The sequence below is a fragment of the Mercenaria mercenaria genome, chromosome 7 (genome assembly GCF_021730395.1).
Source record: "Mercenaria mercenaria strain notata chromosome 7, MADL_Memer_1, whole genome shotgun sequence".
Classification (NCBI taxonomy): Eukaryota; Metazoa; Mollusca; class Bivalvia; order Venerida; family Veneridae; genus Mercenaria; species Mercenaria mercenaria.
Window position 1 is genome coordinate 41611170 of NC_069367.1, and position 24735 is coordinate 41635904.

The window sequence follows — 24735 nt, forward strand, 5'->3', positions numbered from 1 at the left end:
GTTTACGCGCGTCTGTTTCCCGCGCTGAGATTAAAACAGTTGCAAAATGCATTTCTCAACGTAACTGGGCATAAAATAAAAAGAAAATTTGTTTGTTTTTCGTGAATATGGAATATATCTCACCTCGAAGTGAGAAAATTTTCATATTTTCACTCGCGCTACGCGCTCGTGAAAATATTTGAATTTCTCCTTCCAGGAGATAATACCATATTCACCCAAACAACAAATATCTCTATACTTTGTTCTTATGTAATTCTCGATCAATATTTTACTTAAGAAATTCATACGTTATGCAGAAATATAACAAATGAACTTTTGTGCATCGTCTTAAAACGTCACAACACGTCTGACCATCTGTTACGCGCGTCTGTTTCCGCGCTGAGATTAAACAGTTGCAAAATGCATTTCCAACGTAACTGAGCATAAATAAAAGAACATTTTGTTTTCGTGAATATGGAATATATCTCACTCAAGTGAAAAATTTTCATATTTCACTCGCGCTACGTGCTCGTGAAATATTGAACTTTCCACTTCGAGGTGAGATATATTCATATTCACGAAAAACAAACAAATATCCCCTATTTATCATAGATCATAAAACAAGGAGTATATACGGGAAAGATAGTGAAAAAGTACGGATTGTTATGTCAGTGGTGAAATTTGAAAAATGGGAAATCATTGTCAATAATACAAGATTTAGCTTACCAAAAGGTTCCTTCTAGCGCATATTATATATTCTTTTTAAGGGTCCTATAACAGATGTCTAATGAAACAATTATGAAAAAATGTGTTTTGTTAGTTTACGTGCACTTCTCTTTTTAAGTATTTAGAGTTATTTCATACACAAACATTTATTTAATTTTAATAATAATCACTCACTTTTTGATTAGCGATTCTACCTAAATATTATCAACGGGCAATAAATAATAAAGATCTTCATTCTATAAACATTTCGGGATATATGGCCGACTGGGACCGTAAAATTCAGCTTCTTCTTATTTCTTTTTATTTATGTTTAATAAGGGTCCATCCGCCCTTTCGAGCACAGTATAGCATTTAAGCTATGTAGAGTATAGACCCCCGACATGTCACCAGGCATGCCGTTAAAGATAAATTTTGGAAGCCAAAATGGTGAAAATTTACCTCTACGCAATTTCCGTAGAGGTAGAGGTAGAGTATATGCCAAAGAGAAATAATGTTGATGCCAAAAGTGAAACACTGTCAAGGCCAATGAGACTTAAGGTATTGGACCCCTAATAGTAATTATGTTTAAAAACTTGCATTTACTTGGTATATTCTTAAAGTTGACCATGTTTCGCACTGTGTTGCAAATTTTAAACAACTTTTACCGTGCCGTTTTGTGTAAATTTTGTATAATGTATGGTATTTCCTCAAGCTCAAGTAAAGGCAAATTTCAATGTGATGGCCACTATCTAAAATGTTTGTTAAGAATTCATTACAACATTAATTTTGATAAAAGAAACATCAGACTATTGTTAAACAATTATAAAACACAAAATAAAACTGTAAACATAATTTTTTTCTAGGGTGCCTCAAGTAAACAGATTTAATGAGACAGAATTCTAACTCCAACACTGAAAAATTAAGGTCGAATCCTGTGGGTCTGCTTTGAATTTTGCTCACTTCATTCAAAAATAACCTTGGGGCAGAAGTAAAACCTACCTGCATTTCTTCCACAAAAGGTAAAGAATGAAGGCAAAATAGAGAACTTTTACCGCATGTAACTCAGTATTTTTAAAGATGTCTAACTCTACCCCTCCTGATTCAGAGGTAAATTCACTTTGAACAGCATGAAATCGCTTATAAAATGAAAATTTTACACTTTTGTACAATACATCCATAATAAGTCTTGAAAGAAGTAAAAACTTACTAGAAAAAAAGGAAAATATGGGGAAAAAAATTTGGTCCCAGTGGGGCTTGAACCATTTAGTTAATCTGTAATCTACATTATGACATGTTAGATTAAGCAGTTACATGATTCAAACTATATTATTGGTTCTTGTAAGGCTGTTATTACGTAGTTGTAATTCACTAAAGATTGACTTAAGATGCGTAAACAAACATTGTCAAAGAGGCCATTTGTAATGAAAATGCATGTGTCCAAGATGGCGGCGCTCTACTGGAATTCGGATGCCTTTGATGATACCCTTGTATCTATTACCTGCTCAGTCAAGTGTGACATGTTCACCATAAGTGTTCCTTCCCTTGAGAAGGAACAATAAAGTGGATATAAGGGAAGTGAGAGCTGGATGAGCGTTGGTCTCCGTTCTTTTCGCGGTAAGGATGTTTTGTAAGAATGTAATTTTGTAAGTGATGAAATGTAATCTCCCACGCATGTTCCCCTTCTTTTATGACCTATGATAAAATTTCATCTTTTTCAAATTTCGCCACTTATAAAATTATATTCTTACAAAATAGTTATAACCACAGGCCCAATCTAACGATATCCTTATGGTATAGCGTTTAAATAGTAAGAAAAAAGAAAAGGTAGGACACTTCCGAATACCCATATTCTCTTATTCATTAATATATGGTCGATTTCGATAGAATAAAATTTAAACATTAGTTGGAAATATTAATTTTAACAAATATACCACAAAAAATGTTCAAATAAGTCCTATTATAGCTATAAAATCCATGTTTTACATTTTGAATCGAGTCCAACATTTGCTTTGCTCCGCTGTCTCCGGATCTTCGGTGCGAATATCCTCAACGATTTCATTGGTTAATAAGTAAATTTTGACAGATACCGGGAAAAATCGATATACCTCGGCTATATACCTTCATCATCATTACTTCAATAGAACTGAATGAAAAAATAGCGCAAACAATAATAAACAAAAATGTCAATTCATTTAGACGAACTAAGGAGCGCTGCTAAGCGTGGCCACAACATTATTATATCGGGCCAAGCCGGTACAGAATATAAATTTTTCAATTTATTTTCACGAAATTTTATACCTTCGATATCGAAGGTTTATTTTTGTCCACCGCAATAAGGACTACAAATTCACTCCCTTGCAAACCGGATGTATACAAGCAGGGAAGATGTAGAAATCTGAAGTTCGAGGAAAATCGCTGATTTCTTTAAAAATACACTAGTGATAAAGGTTAAACTTATGCCGTAGGTTTATTACAGTAATATCAATTAATTAAGTGTATCGTTTGAACCGTCCGTTCTATATTAGCTTCAAACCAGATCTGGTGTTTCGGAAGTGTCCTACCTTTTCTTTTCTTACTATATAATGCTATACCATAAGGATACCGTTAGATGGGGCCTATGGTTATAACATCGAAAACGCCGGGGACTTAGCCCCTTTCCGCTCCTGCTATCTCCTCTCTTCCCTTTATAATCCCCTTCTTTTATGATTTATGATAAAATTATCATCTTCATATTTCGCCACTTAAAAAATTACATTCTTACAAAATAATTCTTAGTACGAAAAGCCGGGAACTTAGCCTCTTTCATCTCTTACTATCTCATATCTTCCCCGTATGTTCCCCTTCTTTTATGATCTATGATAAATTTTTCGTCTTAAAATTTCGCCACTTACAAAATTACATTCGTACAATTAATTCTTAATTCGAAAAGCCGATGACTTGGCCCCTTTCATATCTTACTATCTCATACCTAAAATTTATACCAGGGTATAGAAAAAATGAAAAAAAATCAATCATGTACTGTACCTTTTAAAATATTCTTGCATAAAAACTACTTTTTTCACTGGATCCGCCCATGTATTAACAGGAGAAAAATCGTGTGCAAACAAGGCAATTCACGTGCTGTTAATACCCGATTTTTATTTTTGAAATGCTTTGCCAGGGATATATGTATGTATTTTTACGCACACTGATATTTGGCATCTGCGTCTTGTTTCTTCCTTAACAACCTTATCTTGTAGCATTATAAATACAATGTAATCCATAGTATGTTTAGCTGTATCTGTTTCCAACCCCAAACGTACTGCCCCCATCAATGTACGCCCTAGCTTCTTTTAGAGTTCACTCCCTTTACAAAGCGTCTGTTCAGTTATTGTAAATAACTGTGAATAAATAAGTATCGCGTGTAACTTGTGCTATTGTTCGTTTTTAGGTATTATATTTATGATTTTGGTAAGTATCAGTCGGTATGTTTTTATCTAATTTCTCGAAGAATTTATATAAACAGCTTGGAAACTTGACACTACGTTCGTACTTATCCGTACTCCAACTGCGTGTCCGTACTCAATATAACTCGAATGCAAGGTTATTATTCTTGAAATTGTGATCGAGTCCACCAAATTGTGAAATGATTTGAACAATTATTGGTAATTTTATGTTTGTAATAATGAGAGATAAAAAAATCGCTTAAAAACCTTCAGGAGGTGCTTTTGATAGCGTTGTTTATTTCCGGGCCCTGGATACGGATATTTAAAACATGTTTACCGTTTCCAAGAACAACTGGAATGGTAAATAAAAAATGTACCGGAATCGTCAAGTCATCACGTATGAAAACAATACATAAATCGCCGTGAAATATATTTTTATGCAAGAATAGCGACAATACACGTTTGTTTTGTGTATTAACATCTGCAGAAGCCCTTGGGATATGTTTGTGACCTCGACCTTCGGTCTCGGTCACAAACAATCCCGCGGGCTTCTGCAGACGTTAATACACAAAAAAACGTGTATTATCCCTACATTATTAAAAGAGATGAAAAACTATCGTATACACTACCTTTAAAGTTATTGAAAACACAAAAACTACAGTGGAACAAAACTAGTGTAATATACGTTTGGAAAATATTTGAAAAAATATAGTGGAACAAATCTAACAAATCGTATACAGTACCTTTGCAGCATTCTGTAACATTTAAATCTAGGCATTATAACATAATCCAGTTTCAAGTTTTTAATAACTTCACAGGTTTTATCATTATTGACATGTTTGCAATGCACGTCTTTCTTTAAATTAAATTAAATAAACTTATCCTTCCAGCAATTTTGATACGGTATTCAGTCTTTTTGTGCATAAATATAGAACATAGACGACTGGCTGAGCCACTGGCGTAGATAACACAAAATAAGCGCTGCAGGCCTTTGTCGGCAGATAATTTTTCTGGACTCTTGTTTTCAGAATGTATGTTTTGGTCCTAGAAATGACGAAAAACGCTCATGCATGCATGCTTGACAAAACATATTCTCAGGGAAGCGTTCCACAGGATCCCTCTAGATTACGGGTCTTGTATTGTGCAGTGGACTTCCGGCACAGTTATAATTAGCATTTTTGTTAGTGATTATGTATTAAAAACAACAGTTTCTTCCTATTTTCTATTAAGCTTCCAGTATGAGAAATCTCATAGTTTACAAATAACAACAAATTATAAAAACAATACTATTATATTCTCCGTTCGTACGTTGGTAAAACCGAAACATTTTAAAATATGTAACTTCTAATGGAAAACTGTTATATTCAAGTTGGAGATTCAAAACCTAATTTCCCTCTCTTTGATTTCGTTCACAATCTTTAATATCTAAAATCCTTTAAACTGAATTATCCAATAGATTATTAAGTCATACATCACATGATTAGTTTATCAAATAAGGACCTATGGAATGCACATAAAAAGCGCGCCAATATTCCCTACTACCACGTGGGAAGCCAACACATGGTTAAAATAATGATTATACATTATTTACACTAATAAAACAGTCTCCTATTTAAAATATTATGGCAGGTTTTGACACAAAGTCTGATCAAGGAATGGTTAGTGAAAAGTGCATTTAGTTTATTTAGATCTGGCAAGTGAAAAATTCTGCTCAACAGAAACAGCTTTCTGCATCAGAATTATACGTAAATCGGAGTATATAACACAGTCAAACAAAACAGGCCTGTGTGTATAACCAATGTTAAATAGATATTTGAAACACGTTATGTGAAGCAGTACCTTAGAGGATTTCAAGAGTTTGACTCTTGACATGTTCAGCGGATTTCACCACAATATTAGCTTTGTTCTGTATGTGAGATGAAAGACAGAAAAGGAGGCTACATTGTTTTGTCTCATTTAACACTTTTCTTAACTTTTTCTTTCCAGTACAAGGAACATTTGCAGTTCATTAACGACAGTGGTGTAATGGAAGAAAATATCATCTTTGAAAGACCGGTTCAGAAAGAAGTTGGATGTTGTGCACTTCCTGTTTTTTGGAAATGTTCTCCGACAAAAATAATAGTAATTATATAACCATAATTGTTGGACAGCCTCTATGTGGCAAAACAAAACAAAACAAAAATACGTGTATACATATTCAATATATCTTCGTCTGATTCACTTAAAGTACTTTGTCCCCATGTTACAATTTTTGTACTTATTGTCTCCATAGCAACCCAGCATAAATTTAGAAAGTAATTAAAAGAAGATATGTACTTCTTATATAATTTTGCAATTACCTCACTCAATATGAAAAAAGTTTAAGAAAGCCAAGTAATCCTTTTGATCGAGTTTTACATTTTTCCTTTGGGCAGATATTTCAACAGTCTGCACGAAAAGGGTGCGTTTTTTCGGAACTCACATATTTTTTTGAGAAAAGGGAGGTAATGATCATTTTACAAACTTAAAATGAATTGTGTACATACTCATATCTCTCTACAGGTAAAAGTATATTAAGCTAAAATGTTCCATATTGCATTGTCAACCAGGATAGAAATATCAATTAAAATAAATTAATCTCGAGTGAAAATCTTGCATGTTTATGTGCAATGATAGGTTATTAAAGAAGATTTAAATATTCCTTGATCAGTAACTGGTTCGCACAAAGTGTTATATATCGGTTTGCTCAGCGAACACGAAATCCTAAATGACCAGTATGTGGTTTACAGTCAATGTTGAACACAGCAGAATAGGACAACTTGTTACAAAATGCTTTGTAAAGCACATTCAACTGTTGTCGCCCATGTGATCTACAGTTACATTTAGAATCCTTTAAGGGTTTGTTCCTTATCTTCTTTGTATCATCTCTGAGGTTCGTCATTCTCTTGAGACGAACTTTAACAAGTGGGCCATGACAGATCTCTCGCTACTAGTGTGTAAGGTCAAATCATCCGCGTGGTCCATAGTTATATTTAGAATCATTTAGAAGGATTGACAGCTGTTCATTGTGTGGCCTGTAAAACTCATGCAGAATGTGTCTTGTGGCTTCCAGCATACCGCCTCTTTTGATATTTATTGGTCTTCTTGTATTTCGTATATCAAGATCCATTATTTTTCTGAGGTTACTTTTTGATGGTATTTCTGAAACAAATAATATATGTTTATGACTTTGTTACCATCGTAATCATTTCTCATTTAAACCCGAAGTTTGTCTGTTACACTATTTAGATAAGACAAGATATTATACAAATAACATATAAGTGTAAGCTCTGAAGAGATTTTTTATTAACGACTCTTAAAGTGTTGAAAGGAAATACATGTAGATCCGATAAAATAAGATTAACTGGCACAATTTGGTCGAAAACAACCATAGTATGTTTGGTTGGAAACAGCCATAATAAATTTGGTTGGAAACAACCATTATAATAGATAGTTTAGTTATATCTTATTCATGCAAATGGACATACTTAAACCTAAAAAGTTAAATGTCCGAATAAGTGTCTCTTCTGGATCATCCGCAATATCCTCAAGTCGTTGAATAAGCACATGGTCACGTGGAAACACCTTGAGATAATCTTTAATAAAGACATGGTATACTCCACGACGTAACATAACCTGGAAAAGTTTAGAAGGTTTTTAAGTTATTAATTTCTGACCGGCAAGGAAGCAAATCGCCCATAAAGTCGCTCATATAGTAGATTATAGTTTTTAAACAGTGTAATTATAAAACTTCTTTAAAGAGCGGAATTCGTGTATATAATACTATGTAAATACTTGAAAAGATACTTACTATATCAACTGGCTTGAGATGGCATTTTTGTTTCATTAACTGTCTCTCGACATCTGTCATCTAAAACAATAACAAACACAAAAGCTCTATACCTTGAGAAAACCTTGAATACAATTAACCCCTAAAACGATAAATAGTAAGTTTAAACACAGATAACCTGGTGCAAAATGTTCGTTTTACTCATTCATGGTGGCCAATCACTTTTAAGCAATATTTTATATTTTTCACTTTTCGCATATTGTGTTAGAGTTACCTGAGTTAGATCCCTGTTAAAATTGTATTATTAATTTTTTTTATAAAAGTATGTTATTGCTTCATTCAATATGAAAACATTTAGAGAGGTGACTATTTCTTTAAAACATCGATATGTTTTCTAGTTTCACATTTCGAAATGATACGCACATTAAAACAACAACCTCTTGTCAAAATCTAACATGCATTAAGCACCAAGTGATCATAAATAGTTGTAAATGATCAGATGATGAAGTCAGGAACAAATCCGTTACAAGATCATAATTTGATTGACCACCTTTTAAAGTTGGTTCAGCTTATAAAATTCAAGAAGGGAACCCGATTTAAGGCATTTTATTGTATATCAAGTTAGTATAAATCACACATCTCCCACATAAAATATAAAAAATAATGTGAAGGTTTGATGAACGTTCTTGTTTATGAGATGCCGCAAATAACAACGAAAAGATGATACTGATAACTGACTGAATGAATGAGCTGATGACAATATGGTATACAGGTATATATATATAGGGCATCGAGTCCGCTTACAATAACGTCAATGTCCAGTTAAATCCGGTTAAAAAAAGTTGGAGTTGTACATGTTTTACAGGTTAAACTTTTCTTTCTCATTAATTTGACACTCACGATGAAATAACATGATAATTTATTTAAAGCTGAAGACTGGAAGAAAAAGGTGTCCGCTACAGCTCATCATGCCTATTGTCGCCAACTTCTCCTATTCTAGAAAAATTATTACGTTAGAAAATAATGAATGGTGATTATGATTTTGTTGTTTTTTGTGTTACTGTTGATTTTGATGCTGACAACGGTAAGGATGATAACGATAAAGAACACAAATTTGACGACGAAAAAACTGATGATGAAAACAATAAAATTGATAATGACGATGATGGCAATAAAGATGATGAGCCGTGACAATGACAATGATGACGTAAACAAATATGAGGATGATGATGATAATGATGAGGATTATATATTATTTTCATTTTTATTAAGATGATGCTGATGGCGTCAAAAAACTATGTAAGACTACGACGATGTCGATGGTGACATATATGATGATGTCGAAAATAATAATTAGAGTGATGAATATGACGTTGTTGAATGCGACATCCATAAAAATTACGATAATGATGTCAACAGCAATAAAACTGATACTGATAACAATATTTCTTGCATAAAAACTACTTTTTCACTGGATCCACCCATGTATTAACGGTATTTGGGAATATAGCAGAGGCCCCGACAGAGGGTAGCGATGAAACGGAGAAAAAACTGAGAGACTTTATCCAGGAAAAAATGAAAGTAGCGAAAGATTTAGCAGACTCAATGAAATTCGAGCGAGTACATAGGATGGGTCCAAAAGTTGATGGAAAATGTCGGAAAATTGTGGCAAAATTCATACACTTTTAAAAGAGGGAGTTGGTGCGAAAGCAATGGAAAACTTTGGAAAGCACACCGTATTTTGTGCATGAACAGTTGCCAAAGGAAGTAACAGAAAAGAGAAAGAAATTACTACCTAGGATGAAAGAAGCACGGAAGAACGGCAAGTCAGCATGGTTGGCATATGATACGCTCTATGTCGACGGAAGACCTGTGAAGGACTAGGGGTTCAGAGAGGATGAGCTTAAAATACTGCCATGGAATGTAAATGGACTTACTAGAGCTAAGCGTGAATGTGACGATTTTACCACAAGCATTGTAAATTACGATATTGTTTTTATGTATGAATCTTGGTCAAATAACTATAGCAATATTGAATTGTCAGGTTACCATAGCTGTAACTTCTACAGAAAGTTTCAACATCGCAATGCAAAGAGATGTAGCGGTGGCATAGTTGTGTATTTTAAAGACCCTCTGGCAGCTGGTATTGAAATTGTTATAAATCATTTTGACACTATAATTTGGTTAAGGTTAGACAAAAGCTTTTTCAATTTTGAAAATGATGTATACATCTGTGGGTCATATATTTGGGGAGAAGACTCTCCTGCATATAATGTTGTAAATGTTGACTTATTCAGCGTGTTAGAATCCGATGTAAATGACTTCGACTCCGAAGGATCCGTGTATATTTTTGGTGACTTTAATAGTCGTGTTGGTGTAAAAAGTGATTTTATTGTTTTTGACCGAAGAAATGATTATACTGATAATGATGACTATGTTCCCGATACACCCATAGCTCGGGCCTCCTTGGATAAATCATGCAATAATTACGGGGTAAAGCTCCTTGATTTTTGTAAAAGCACGAATTTACGCATAGTTGACCGTAGATTGGGTGATGATTATGATATTGGTAATTTTACTTTTGTTAATCCGATTGGAGCGTCCGTTATAGATTACTTGATGACAAAAGAATGTTATTTCAAAAATATTTGTACTTTTACTATTGGTAGCATGAATGAATGGAGTGATCATGCCCCAGTAACATTTTCTTTATCGTGTCAAAAGCAAATAACTAGCACACAATTAGAAGATGAAATAAGGATAAAATGGAACGCCGAGTGTCGGGATAATTTTCGTTCTGGTCTTATTTCCAGATTACCGGACTTAAACCATTTAACAAGTTCTATAGATATTACTCAAAGGTCGTCAATAAATAAAACTGTTAACCGTTTTACAAACATTTTAAGAGATGTTGCAGATCCTATGTTTTTAAAACATATTAAACGTAACACACATAGTTCCTTTTGTGATACGCCCTTGGGTAAAAAGGCTGAATGGTTTGATACAGATTGTCAGAATGCACGGGCACGTTATTTAGAATCTTTGCGATTATTTAATAACTGTAAATCCCCTTCAAATAGAGAGTGTTTTTGTTCACGTAAAAAAGAATATAAGGCAATTTCTCGCAAGAAAAAGAAGTGTTTCGAAGCGAGGAAATTAAAGGAGATTGAACAATTAAAGCATTGTCAGCCTAAGCAGTTTTGGAAATATTTTAGTTAGAAACAGAAAAAGAGAACAGATAGTGGGATTCCCTTAGAAGAGTTTTATGATTATTTTTCAAATTTAGAAAATGATTTATTTCAATGTAAAAATGAGGAGGCGGAAGATTTTTGTTCCACGCATAATTTTGATAATACTGATTGTCCCTTTGAAGAAGTAGATTGTGAAATCACAGTTAATGAAGTTGTAAATGTTGTTAAACAACTTAAAAGAGATAAAGCCATGGGTAGTGATCAACTGATGAACGAATATTTTACGGAGAGTATAGATATTATTGCCTCTCATTTATGTGATATATTCAACGCTGTATTGAATTCTGGTATTTTTCCTGAAATATGGTACGATGGTGTTATTATACCGCTGCATAAAAAGGGTGACAGTGGAGATGTCAATAATTATCGCGGTATAACGTTAGTAAGCTGCTTGTCAAAATTTTTTACTTCGATACTTAATAACAGAATTGTTGCATTCTGTGATAACAATAATATAATATCTGACGCACAGTTCGGCTTTAGAAAAGGTCGTTCAACAATCGATGCTATTTTCGTTTTAATGTCTACCGTGCAGCATTTCTTAAATAATAATAATATACGACTTTATGCAGCATTTATTGATCTAAAAAAGTGTTTTGATAGTATCTACAGAAACGCATTATGGTTGAAACTATATAGAAACGGAATACAGGGGAAACTGTTACGAATAATTAGGAGTATGTATGACAATGTTAAGTCGTGTGTAAAGAAATGTAACTCGTACTCTGATTATTTTTATTATGCATTAGGCTTGCGTCAAGGGGGGGGGTAATGTCTCCTCTGCTCTTTGCAATGTTTGTTGAGGACTTAGAATTGCAATTACAGTCACCCGAAAACCCCGGCCTATGTATAGATGATACAGCGTTGATTTTACTTCTCTTTGCCGATGATATGGTCATTTTAGGGAAGACCCCATCTGAATTACAGTCAAGTTTAGACCTTTTATACTTATATTGCAATAAATGGGGGTTGGAGGTTAACTCAGATAAAACAAAAATCATAGTGTTTAGAAAGCGAGGACGTGTATTATCAAATGAGTGTTGGACCTACAATGGCCATAACGTTTTGTAAAATGTAAATGACTTTAATTATCTGGGAACAGTGTTTAACTATACTGGCACTTTTACACTGAATCAAGAAATTTGTCAGGGAAAGCCTTAAAAGCCTTAAATGTACTCTTAATAAAATGTAATAAGTTAAAGTTAAAACCTAGAATTTTATGCCAGCTATTTGATGCTTTTGTTGGTGCTATACTAAACTACTCGTCAGAAATATGGGGTTATACAAAATCGGAAGTAATTGAAAGAATCCATCTAAAATTTTGTAAACGTATTTTAAATGTTAGAACTTCAACATGCAGCGTAGGTGTTTACGGAGAGCTAGGGAGGTATCCTCTATATATAACAAGATATGTAAGAATAATCAAATACTGGTGTAAATTATTACACTCAGATAATATCATATTGCAAAAAAATATGAACAAGGTTTAAGAGATTGTAAAAATGGCCATACTAACTGGGTTTCAAATGTAAAAAAGTTACTTAGTGAATTTGGATTTGCAGATGTATTTTTAAACTCTAATATAGTAGATGTAAAACTGTTTCAAAGTATCTTTAAGTAACGGGTCATTGATTGTTATACTCAAGAATGGAATGCTGCTGTTGCTAACAGTGCAGTACTTGATCATTACAAACATTTTAAGCAAGATTTATCTTATGAACCATATTTGGATGTATTACCCTTTGATCTTAGAATATACTACACACGATTACGGTTATCTGCACATTCTCTTAGAATACAGACTGGTCGTTATTCACGTATCAGAATACCTAGAAATGAAAGATACTGCTTACACTGTAATTTGTTAGATTTAGAGGACGAGTTTCACTTTTTATTTAAATGCCCGTCTTATGAAAACTTAAGGAAGAAATATATTAAAAGATATTTCTACCAAATGCCTAGTACGTTTAAAATGATACAATTGTTTACAAACACTAAACATGCTGTTATAAAAAACTTAGCAAAATATGTTAAAGCTGCTATTTCTGTAAGACTTTCACTGTTAAATAATTGATACTGTTGTTCATCCTCTATTCTTTGTACCTTTAACTTTGTTATACTGTATAAAAATGTTTTGTGTTTTTTTTTGCAACAACCACATCATCACGTGATACAAAATATTTGTATTTATGAACTATTTATATGACGATGTACTAAGTACAACTCTTAAATAAAATTTCTGTTCTGTTCTGTATTAACGGGAGAAAAATCGTGTGCAAACAAGGCAATTCTCGTGCTGTTATTACCCGATTTTTATTTTTGAAATGCTTTCCCAGGGACGTATATGTAATTCTGCGCAGATTGACATCTGGTATCTGCGTCTTTTCTCTTTCATAAAAACCTCTTCTTGAAGCATTAAAGATGCAATCTAAACCGCAGAATGTTTTACTGTATCAGTAACTAACGCCAAATGCGCTGCCCTCAACATTGTTCGTACTCGTTTCTTCCCTTGTTTACTCCCCTTTTAGAACTCTGCGTCAATTCAGATTTTGTAGACAACCGTGAATGTTAAAGAATCGCGTGTTTACCTGTGCGATTCTTTGTTTTTAGGTATCATATTTATGATTTTGGTAAGTATCAGTCAGTATGTTTTTATCTAATTTCTCGAAGAATTTATATAAACAGCTTGGAAACTTGACACTACGTTCGTACTCATTCGTAATTCAACTGCGTGACCGTACTTAATATAACTCGAATGTAAAGTTATTATTCTTGAAATTGTGATCGAGTCCACCAAATTGTGAAATGATATGAACAATTATTGGTAATTTTATGTTCGTAATAATGAGAGATAAAAAAATTACTTAAAAACCTTCAGAATGTGCTTTTGATAGTGTTGTTTATTTCCGGGCCCTGGATACGGATATTTAAAACATGTTTACCGTTTCCAAGAACAACTGGAATGGTAAATAAAAATGTACCGGAATCGTCAAGTCATCACATATGAAAACAATACATAAATCGTCGTGAAATATATTTTTATGCAAGAATAGCGACAATACACGTTTGTTTTGTGAATTAACGTCTGCAGAAGCCCTTGGAATATGTTTGTGACCTCGACCTTCGGTCTCGGTCACAAACAATTCCGCGGGCTTCTGCAGACGTTAATACACAAAAAACGTGTATTATCCCTACATTTACGACGATGGTGACCATAGCAATGAATGACAATCATGATGATGATGGCGATGATGATGATGATGATAACAATGACTATTGTGGTAATAACAGTGATGATACTGATGATGATATAATTGATGATAACGACGACGAAATTAAATTTGGTTATGATGATAACGTTTAAGACAACTTTGTAATTTGTGGTGGTGATGATGATGATGATGATAAAGTTGCTTGTAAAAATGATAAAAGAATCTATAAAACTCACCGTTGAAAACTGTGCCATAGGTCTATCATACATACAGCTTCTAAGTGTCCTGGTACGTAGGCACCTGTTATATATACTCAGTTCCCTAACAACAATCTGATGGAATATCTCTGCCGACTTGTTTGCACTTCTTGAGAAAGCCAGATACTCTGACCACAACCTAAATGAAATGAACAAAACTGTAAAATTTCACTTGCTAGTGTAACGTTCTCGAAATAAAAGCCGTGACTATAACCAGTTCTACAACGGTGGCCGATCTCCGAAAACAGTAGTAGTTATTCTTTCATGCCAGCGGTGGCTGATCTTCTAACATATGCTTCCATAACGTCAGCCAATTTTCTCTTAAAGGAGCTAATTTTTGCAGACTGCTTCAACAACAATAGTTTATTTTAAATACACGTGTTTGACTGAATCAACCATGACGACCGGATTCTACGATACGATTGCCGATTTTCATTCAAGATTTAATGCTTTTATACACCAGTACCAAATTCATTTGTTAGTAACGGCAATTTATCAGATCAATGATTTGTGTAATTATGTGATTAAAATGTAATCGTTATATAATGATTTGGAGCCATCGTTTCATCAAGTCGACTTAGGTCTCCAGTTTTTGTTTACGTGTGAGACAGTGCATTAAAAATTAATATGTTGGCTTCATAAATTTCTCACATGTGTATGCATGTACATTATACTCACCTATCAACAGGATTTCTAACGTTGATGAGTATCCTTGCTTGGCTGTTCATATGATAGATGTACTCAGCGTTGTTTTCAACTGGTTCATCATGACCAACATTCGACCCGAGGTAGGGCCAGAAATGTGCTCCCTCAAAAGTATTGACACTTGCCTCACCTAAAATAAAAATATCATATAAATGTATAAATATATAAGGAAAAAGCATGACTCAGGTATTTTTTTGTTATCAGTAAAAACAGCAGTGACATTAAAATGTGCATATACACGTGTATAGAAAAAACAACCTCGACTAAATTCGTCGATTCAAATTCAAAGGATGAATACCACAAAGTAATTGTATGCGATGTCACTCGTTGTATGATTACCTTCGAATAAGGCTCCGCATGATATAGTAATACTTTCATATTGCTTCTTTAGGAGGTATATATAGTAACAGAGGAGCTATATATCAGCGTAGGAAAGTCAAATTGTCGATCAGAATAATTCACTGGCACCAGACCAGAAAGAAAATGCCTATGTAGGCCTATGTGTTATACCCTACCCCTAGGTATTCTATAGGAACCATGGTCATGAACGGGAAAGTGCACTAACCCATTTCAATCGTACATTTCTCACCTAAAAACATACAGTTCGGCGAATAGGTACCTAGTATATTGGCAATAATTTATCTTCCATCGTGCACCAGTCACATTGTCACAACATTCCATATTGCAGAGATACTCCACATAGTTTATGCTTTCGTCAGCGTTACAGAAAAACTTGCGTGAACTTCCCTAATGAACATCCAGTCTAGAGGTCACGGCAGTGTGCAGATGTTAGGCGAAATGTAAACAAACAAAAGCAGAATGCAAAATATTCACAGTTTTACAATAAAACTCGAAATGATGAATGAAATTCATCTTGGATATGACTTTGAATTTGAAATCGTACAATGGTATACATCTGTTCTGTTTATTTATTATTCATTTTGCACATTTATGCTGCATATACATATTTTAGCATACACGTGTAGTTAAATGACGACTGACATACATTTTAACATCAGCCAATCAGAATTGTTTTGTAATCTAGACCGGAACTTCAACAGGGTAGTTCAAGCAAGTTTTTTTTTGTGTAACGTTGAAAAAACTGTAAACTACGCGTTATTTTTCTAAGATAAGAAATATTGAAGAAATGTGACTGATACACAATAGAAGATAAATTACTACTAGTTCAATATCCATAGTACACATTAACCGAACTGTATGTTGTAGGTATGAAATGTGCGATTGAAATGGGTTAATATATTTTCCCGTTCATGACCGTGGTTCTTATAAAATACCTAGGGGTAGGTTATAACGTACAGAGGCATTTTCTTTCTGGTCTGGTGCCAGTGTCCGTTTGCAAGGATTAAGACTTTTAGCATGAATGTTGCGACGATAAATAAATGTCTATTTTGCAAAGTGTCATTTAATTAGAGAAATAAAACCCATGTAGAAGTATGGCCTTAAGAAGTAGCGAACCCTTGCCATGCTTGATGTAAATATGTCAAGAAAAGTGGTCTTGCATGGAGTAGTCGTAATATATGACCACTTATGTCCATCGTACACAGTACGAAAGAACAGTTCAACAGCTGGACGCACGATAATACATTGAAAAGTGATATAATATTGAAAACAAATAAAATATATGTGCGTCTGTTTTTAATTATAAGTCTTTCCGTCTCTGCAGGTTAAGCTAGTGCAGCGGTTAGCTTTGGGCCCAATGGTTGAGCTAATGCAGCAGTTAGCTCTGGACCCAATGCGTTTGATCCAAAGCCTGTACACATATGCGTTGAGTCAGTGGGCACCATATAGAGTAAACCATATAGAATAAGTGGGCCTCTTTTTCCCCAAACATCAAAACACAATATATATATATATATATTAATTCTTTTTGGTTCAGCAGCTATCTCAGGATCAGAGATTTTGGTTTAAGCGATTGATTGGCTATTTACATCAGGAGACATGATTTATATACGACGCATACATCTTCGAAGGAACTATATATAAATGGGTGTTTTGAATACATTTCCTTAAAAAGCTATATTCGAAGGAAGCCATGACGGTATTTCAAATATATAAGCCATAACTAGTCTGGTAAATTGTGGTGGTAATTAATTCGTATAAATTCTCTCTACTTATAACAATTTAAAATGCGAACGTGTATCCTCGCGGAACTCGCGTATGAAACAGTAAACTGTTCTGAATTTAACTGTATTCCTTAATACATGCATATTATCATTATAAAATTCACTGTAGTCTCAAGATCAAATTACTTTCAGAGAGAAAATACCAATCAGTTAGATGGGCTAAAATGTAATTGCTGATTTGTGAGAGGGCAAATTTTGAACCAGTGTGGCCCAACATAACTCGATATACTATGCCTTTTACACCAGTGTGGCCCAACATAACTCGATATACCATGCCTTTTACACGAGTGTGGCCCAACATCACTCGATATGCAGTCAACCTTGCTCTAGAGACCACGTGTATTAAGAGACCGCCATTTTAAAACCCATTTTATCAATGAAAGAACAGCAGATGTTGTGTTAAGAGACCATTTCATTAAGAGACCACTTTAAAGCCTTCCCTTGAGTGGTCTCTTAATACAAGTTTAATTGTACTATGCCTTTTACAAGCATATTAAATGCAAGTAAATTAACTGTCTCTATGGTCAAATTTTCTCCAAAACGATCTATAAAACATAAATTTAGTATAGTGTACTCACCAGTAATTAAGCTTGACCTGCCAGAGTTTAACAACGCTTTAGAAATAGGAGAGAAGAACGTTGAGGTGTAATAAGATAAGGACTTTTTCCTCCCTGAAATATCATGAAGTGTTGCAATATCATAGGAACTAAGATACATGTCACTGTTTTAAAGCTACCTGCTCACAAACGGAATATAAATATATCTTCATTTACACAAATTTCGATATTAAATGTACATCTGACACTTAGAAATCTAAATAAGAAGATGATGACAGATAACAGACATTTCACTTACTTTCAATTTCTCTGTGTAAACGAACAGTCCATGAAATCAAATGTCACAAAACACCAAAATGCCACTTTTACAAAAAGACAACTGGTGACCGGATTCATTTGTAGTTGAAGTTTTTCTTGAAAATGTAACTATCCGACATGTAAAGTTGGCATCAATTTTAAAGTCCTCTTTTTGCTGATATGTAAATGGTGTTGTGTTAATAAACTAATGCAAGTTACGCATAATGGAGTATAGGTAAAAGGGTACTCACAAAAACGGTTCGCTGACAACCAATTTGGTTCTTTCCTTGTTGGTGCCTTAAAATCTGGATGAAGGGTGATCCTTTTGAACAAATCAGTCGTGCCGCACTTGGCCACCCCCACAAGATACATATACGGCAAACACTGCAGTTTTCTTCCCTCATACTAGCATGGATTCTTAAACTTTTTGGTGAAATTCAGCTTCTTCTAAAAAAGCGATGAAAAACGAATACCAGTAATTTGCTTCGAACCAATTTTGTATATTTTTCAAGAAACACGGACACTGAAGATCGAAAATCGAAAATTTTGAGTAAGCCTTGAACTTCAAGCCATTCTAAAATGAAAATTTAAATTCTCTAAGTGTCGAACTTGAAGCTGGAGGTGAAGTTCGAGCAAAATACAACCGTAGCTTGAAATTGGATCGTAAGAAAATTTGTATTTCGATCTTCGATCTGGATCATTATTCAATCGTAGCTCGAAATTCAACATTTTTAAACCTTATCTGGCTTCCTCCATATTTACCACAGCTCGATATTTAAACTTTTTCGATCTTCGACCTTGCTCAAAATTCAGTCGTAACTTGTAAATTCTCCATTTTGATAATTTGAATTTCGATCTTCGAGCTTGCCCGATGTTCAAAGCTAGCACGAATTCAAAATGTTTGATGTTAAATTTTGATCTTCGAGCTCCTTCTCGAAATTCGACTTTTGGAAAATTTTAATTTCGATCTTCACACTGGCCATAGCTTTACCAGATCAAGTGGTTCCAACGTTAGATGCATTTCATTTGTATTGTCATTTTTCAACGGCGATCATAGAGGTTTAGTACGTCGTTTTTGTTTTATGGAGGACAAATAAAATATTGTCTTTTCCCTGGCCAATTTTAACGTTCTCTGTGATTTATCTCTCTGAAAATAAATGAACGCTACCACAGGAATATGAATGAAAATATGTACAAACAACTGATCAATACTTTTATCATGGACTAAATTTTATTTATTTTGTATGAATAGCTCAAATGCACAACAAATCAGAAATGAAATCGCAATGTATTGGTTTTAAGGGGCTAAAAAGTAACCAACTGTAACTATACGGATTTAAAGAGTCAACCCGATTTTGGTATGCTGTTCAGTGCCATTCGTGGAGGAGATAAATATCCGGGAACTGGTTCTTGTTTTTACGAACTTTTACTATTATTATCCCCCGCCGATGAAATCGGGAGGGGGGTACTGAAATGGCGTTGTCCGTCCGTCACGTCCGTGCGTCCGTCCACAGCCATATCTCAGTAACTAGCAGGAAGAATTTCATGAAACTTGAAATAAACATGAACCAACTTACTGTGATGATGCCCGTTAAAAATTTTTTTGATCGGTCAATTTTCCTTAGAGTTATTGCCCTTGATTTAATGAAAAATGCCCAAAAATGTCCGTCCGCAGCCATTTCTCAGTAACTATCAGGTAGAATGTCATAAAACTTGTAATAAACATGCATCAACATACTGCGATGATGTCCGTTAAGTTTTTCTTTTGATTGGTCAATTGCCCTTAGAGTTATTGCCCTTGATTTAATGAAAAATCCACGTCTGCAGCAATTTCTCAGTAACAAGCTGGTATAATTTCATGAAACTTAAAATAAATATGAACCAACATACTTCGATGATGCCTGTCATTTTTTTTAATTGGTCAATTTTCCTTAGAGTTGTTGCCCCTTAATTGTTTAAAAATCTACAGATTTGTACATAACAAACCAACCAAATGGTAGAATTTCATTAGACGTCTTTCATTCTTTTCCATGAACATTTATCATAAACATGTGAAGTTGTGTACCCACACCTGGTCGCCACCTTTCCTTGGTCACACCCCCTCCCCCCCCCCCCCCCCCCCCAAAAAAAAAGTATTTTTTCATTCCTTTTTATATTTTTTTCAAACCTTCCATGAATATTTATCAACATGCAATGTTGTACCATTCCCCCACCTCACTCATCCACCCAGTCATGCCCACCATCCTAAGCATGCATCCCCCCCCCCCCCCCCCCCCCCGATTTTTTTTTGTTCATTTTTAAAATTTCCATCAATATTTATAATCAGCATATGATGTTTTGTACCCTCACCCAGTCACCCCCACTGTGCCCCCCCCCCCCCACCACCCCCACCAAAAAATAGCATTCATTTTCTGTTAAATTGATTTCGACTAATGAAATTATTTGCCTCTTAGTAACATCCTTAACTTTTTGCCGGATATATTGTTTTGCCGTTCCTCACCACAAACCCTTTCGGCGGGGGATACCAATTCATCGAATTTGCTTGTTTACTTAATGATATTGTTCGATATTCATCATTGCTTTATGTTTTTGTGTTGATGTTTTTGACAATGTCCGCAAAAATATGTTAAATGTACAAGCGAGCATAAAAATGTAAAAGTACAATAAATTAGAAATGGCGGGATCAATATAATGATATAAAACACTCTAAGTTTATTCGTCGTTAGGCTTTAATGACTGTTTTTAAGACGGATAAGATTTCGCAAGTAAGACACAGAACAGTATCCACTCGAAACGGCGTTGCATTAGGTTTTCGGCCGATTTTTCACAAATAACCCTGAATAGTTCTATGAAAATACACACGCTTTGTTTTAAGAGGTAGCCCTTTACATAAAAAGTATTTGAACAGTTACTTGTTCCCAGATAACACTATATTTGATGCAACATTGTCAAAAACTGTCAAAAATCTCCTACCCCCGCTGGACTGTACAGAAGTGTTTGAATAAACGGTACAAATCTCAGCTAAATGGACATACGTGCTAAAACATAGACACATTTGCGCTCCAGGTGCACCCATCGTTTTCATTTGATTCGTTATTCAACGGGTAGAAATTCCTTTAAATCATACTTACAATACCGGAAATTTGTAGTATCGGCCATATTTCTCCATCTGATCGGCGTAAAATTCATCGCTCAAACAACTTTGGAACCACTTGATCTGATAAAGCTATGGCCAGTATGATCTTCGAGCTGCCTCGAAATTAAGATTCGAAATTCAACATTCTGAAACTATGATTCGAAGATCGACCTTAGAGCTGGCCCGAAGTTCAAATCTAGCACGAATTTCAAAATGTTTGATGTCGATTTTCGATCTTCGAGCTGACTCAGAGTTCAAAGCTTCATACTATATACCCGGATAATCTTGACTCTGTTCAGCGACCCTGACTCAGTGCCAACACCGCGGCGAAAAGCCGATACAACTTTATTTTCTATATAATTTCGGTATATAAAGGTATGTTTCGGTTGTTATATTTATCTCCATGGCATTGATCAAGTGTATATTTATTTCAAATGTACCATATTAAATATGTAAACCCTTGTGTTCTCAGACCGAATACTGAAGAACAAGGCAAAATATTGAATTATTTTTTTTTATAAAAAATCTTAAAGAATACTTATATGCTTTTGTTGCCCCTACTTTTTTGTTGTTTGGAAGCAAAAGTGCTTTATAGGCCCGTTTACATTATGTTGTTAGCTTACTGCATATTGACTAAATAGGCTCTCAGATGTGCTGGTAGCAAGAAAAGGGATAAAAACCTAACTTCGGGTTGATAATAATCGAACTCAGTTTACACGAGGAATGAATAAAAACCTAACTTGCACGAAATCCTGGAAGAATTAACACATTACTGACTAAATGTTCTATGGAAATGAATGAGTTCTCATGTACATAATGTAAGCTAAACGACTATATGATCTACTTATGATTTGGGAGCCAGGCATGTCACAAGTTGAAAATGTGTATTATTGACTATTTCAGGGGCTATCGCTCTGGAAATAACATGATAAAGACTCATACATATACAAGGTTTCATAAAAATGTATGAAATACTTTTTGATTTAGGCGCGTCACGAACTTACTTTTCTCGGACGCGCGGACGGGCGGACAATACCAAATACTTTGTTATTGTTTAAATGAGATTAGATTTATGATTAGTTTATTAAATATGATAATGCGACATTTTTCAGACAGCTAGTAGGGAAGATTGTTTGTTTGTTTTGGGTTTAACGCCGTTTTTCAACAGTATTTCAGTCATGTAACGGCGGGCAGTTAACCTAACCAGTGTTCCTGGATTCTGTACCAGTACAAACCTGTTCTCCGCAAGTAATTGCGAACTTCCCCACATGAATCAGAGGTGGAGGACTAATGATTTCATACACAATGTCGTTTATCAAATAGTCACGGAGAACATACGCCCCGCCCGAGGATCGAACTCACGAGTCCGCGATCCGTAGACCAACGCTCTACGTACTGAGCTAAGCGGGCAGGTTCTTAGTAGGGAAGAAAATAAGGAAGGTGGGATGGTCATGGTCACAGAACTTCGAGCATTTGTGGTTCATACATGAAGCAACAGCTATGTTTCCGGTTTGTTAGGTGTAATTATCCATTTTAAGTTCGTACTTATCCAGCATTGTTTTATTTATTAAGAGTTAGGTCCATGTTTCGGAGAAAAAAGTTTGAACATCATCAAATCATAGAAAGAAAGCATTGTTTTACATGAAAAATTAACAACATATAAAACATTTATATTATTCCACAAATCCATTGTCAAATTACTCATTTATATATTGAATTCCGGAAAGGGACTGCATGAAGGGGCCACACTTCTGGACAGTTAAGCACCTTTAAAAACTCACCAATTTTAAAAAGCTGTTACATGTCTTCGTTTTGATGCATCTGCAACAACGTACGAGTGTTTAAACTTAACATCACTAGGTAAAACATCGTTTTTGACAATTGTTTACATTTATTTCTTTACAAATGCCATTCTATTTTGAAGGGGGACAACTCCTTCAGAATATTTAAGTATCCAATTGGGTAAAACATGTATTGGATAGATAAGTTGTTTGTCAAGATGCTGTTCGTTTACTAAAAATTCTGTTGTTTGTGATATACTACTAAACCTTAATCAAGCATGCGTGTCGTAAAAACAAGCTACATTATTGTGTTGCTATAAACTTTTAAAATTTCTTAAATATGGAGGTCATGTAAATTTCACGATGTTGAATCGTGTTTATAAACATAGTATAGTGAACGTTTGATTTCCTTTCTTTCACTGACAATCAGTAACCGCCAATATGACAATAATAGGGAAAAAGCATGTAACTGAAAAGCGGTTTTGTCTTTAGTCTGTTTGTTTTGTGTTTAACGCCGTTTTTTATCAACGGTATTTCAGTTATGTAAAGGTGGGCAGTTGACCAGTTAGTAACCAGTGTTCCTGGATTCTGTACACTGTACAAATCTGTTCTCCGCTAGTTACTGCCAAATTCACTACATGAATCTGATGTGGAGGAAGAATGGTTTTATACGCAAAATCTTTTATCAAATTGTCACTGAGAACATACGCTTCGCCCAGGGTTCAAACTCACGTCCTGGTAATCCGTATATCTGCACTCTCCTTACTGAGCTAAGCGGGCGGGTGGTCTTGTCTTTAGACATTAATTAAAAAGGTATACCGATTTTATTATTAGCGTGCATCCATAGTTTCTGGAATATAACGTAACTGCATAAAATGATAATATCAAATTATTGTATTTTTCTATAAAGAATAAAAATGTCAAAAAGCTCATACCATATTCATTATATCCATCATATCGTCAACTGTTATATTGCAGTTAACAGGACCATCAATGTCTCTATTGTACGTTATAGGTTTTACAGAGAAGATATTTCCCTCTACCATACTGTTGTTTCCAACATCGTAGAATTGAACGCTAAAACGGAAGTGGTAACTGTTCCGTCGAACTAAAGCCATTCCTACTAGCAAAAGGGTACCAACAAACAAACAGATAATGGACTTCCATCTGAAATATGAAGATAAATCATTAGAAACAGTGAGAACAGTAGTCTACAGATCTATGAAATTCACCAAAGCTCTGTTTCTTCTTTTTTTTCAACTAAAGGGGTTGTGTGTCGTTAGTTCTAGCGGCGGATGATCATAGTGTATTTGTCTGTTTGTGATGTTTTGTGTTTCCTTTAAAATTTCCTACTCCATCGTATTTTTAACTATAGCTATTTAACGAACAGTTGTTTTACTGCTTTTTTTCAATATATTATTATAATCTTCAAAATATTTTGATTGTTAAAAATATTAGAATTGTACAATCAACCACAC

General features: G+C 34.5%; 1 protein-coding gene across 1 annotated transcript; it reads right to left on the reverse strand.

Annotated features, from left to right (window-relative positions):
- Positions 1 to 7095: 7095 nt before the first annotated feature.
- LOC123555924 (carbohydrate sulfotransferase 15-like) lies at positions 7096 to 24375 on the reverse strand. Its single transcript, XM_053547135.1, has 7 exons — positions 24193 to 24375; positions 18592 to 18745; positions 15316 to 15472; positions 14617 to 14776; positions 7939 to 7998; positions 7616 to 7763; positions 7096 to 7289 (listed from the first exon to the last, which is right to left on the reverse strand). Exons 1-7 carry the CDS (start codon positions 24373 to 24375, stop codon positions 7096 to 7098), a joined length of 1056 nt encoding a protein of 351 aa, XP_053403110.1.
- Between the last annotated feature and the right edge of the window lie 360 nt (positions 24376 to 24735).

Coding starts and splice junctions, on each gene's coding strand:
- LOC123555924 (XM_053547135.1), bottom strand. CDS start 24,375: ATGGCTTTAGTTCGACGGAACAGTTACCACTTCCGTTTTAGCGTTCAA. Junction 15,473..18,591: donor GTTGTCAGCGAACCGTTTTT/GTGAGTACCCTT, acceptor TTTTTATTTTAG/GTGAGGCAAGTGTCAATACT. Junction 7,290..7,615: donor ATTTAACTTTTTAGGTTTAA/GTATGTCCATTT, acceptor TATTTGTTTCAG/AAATACCATCAAAAAGTAAC.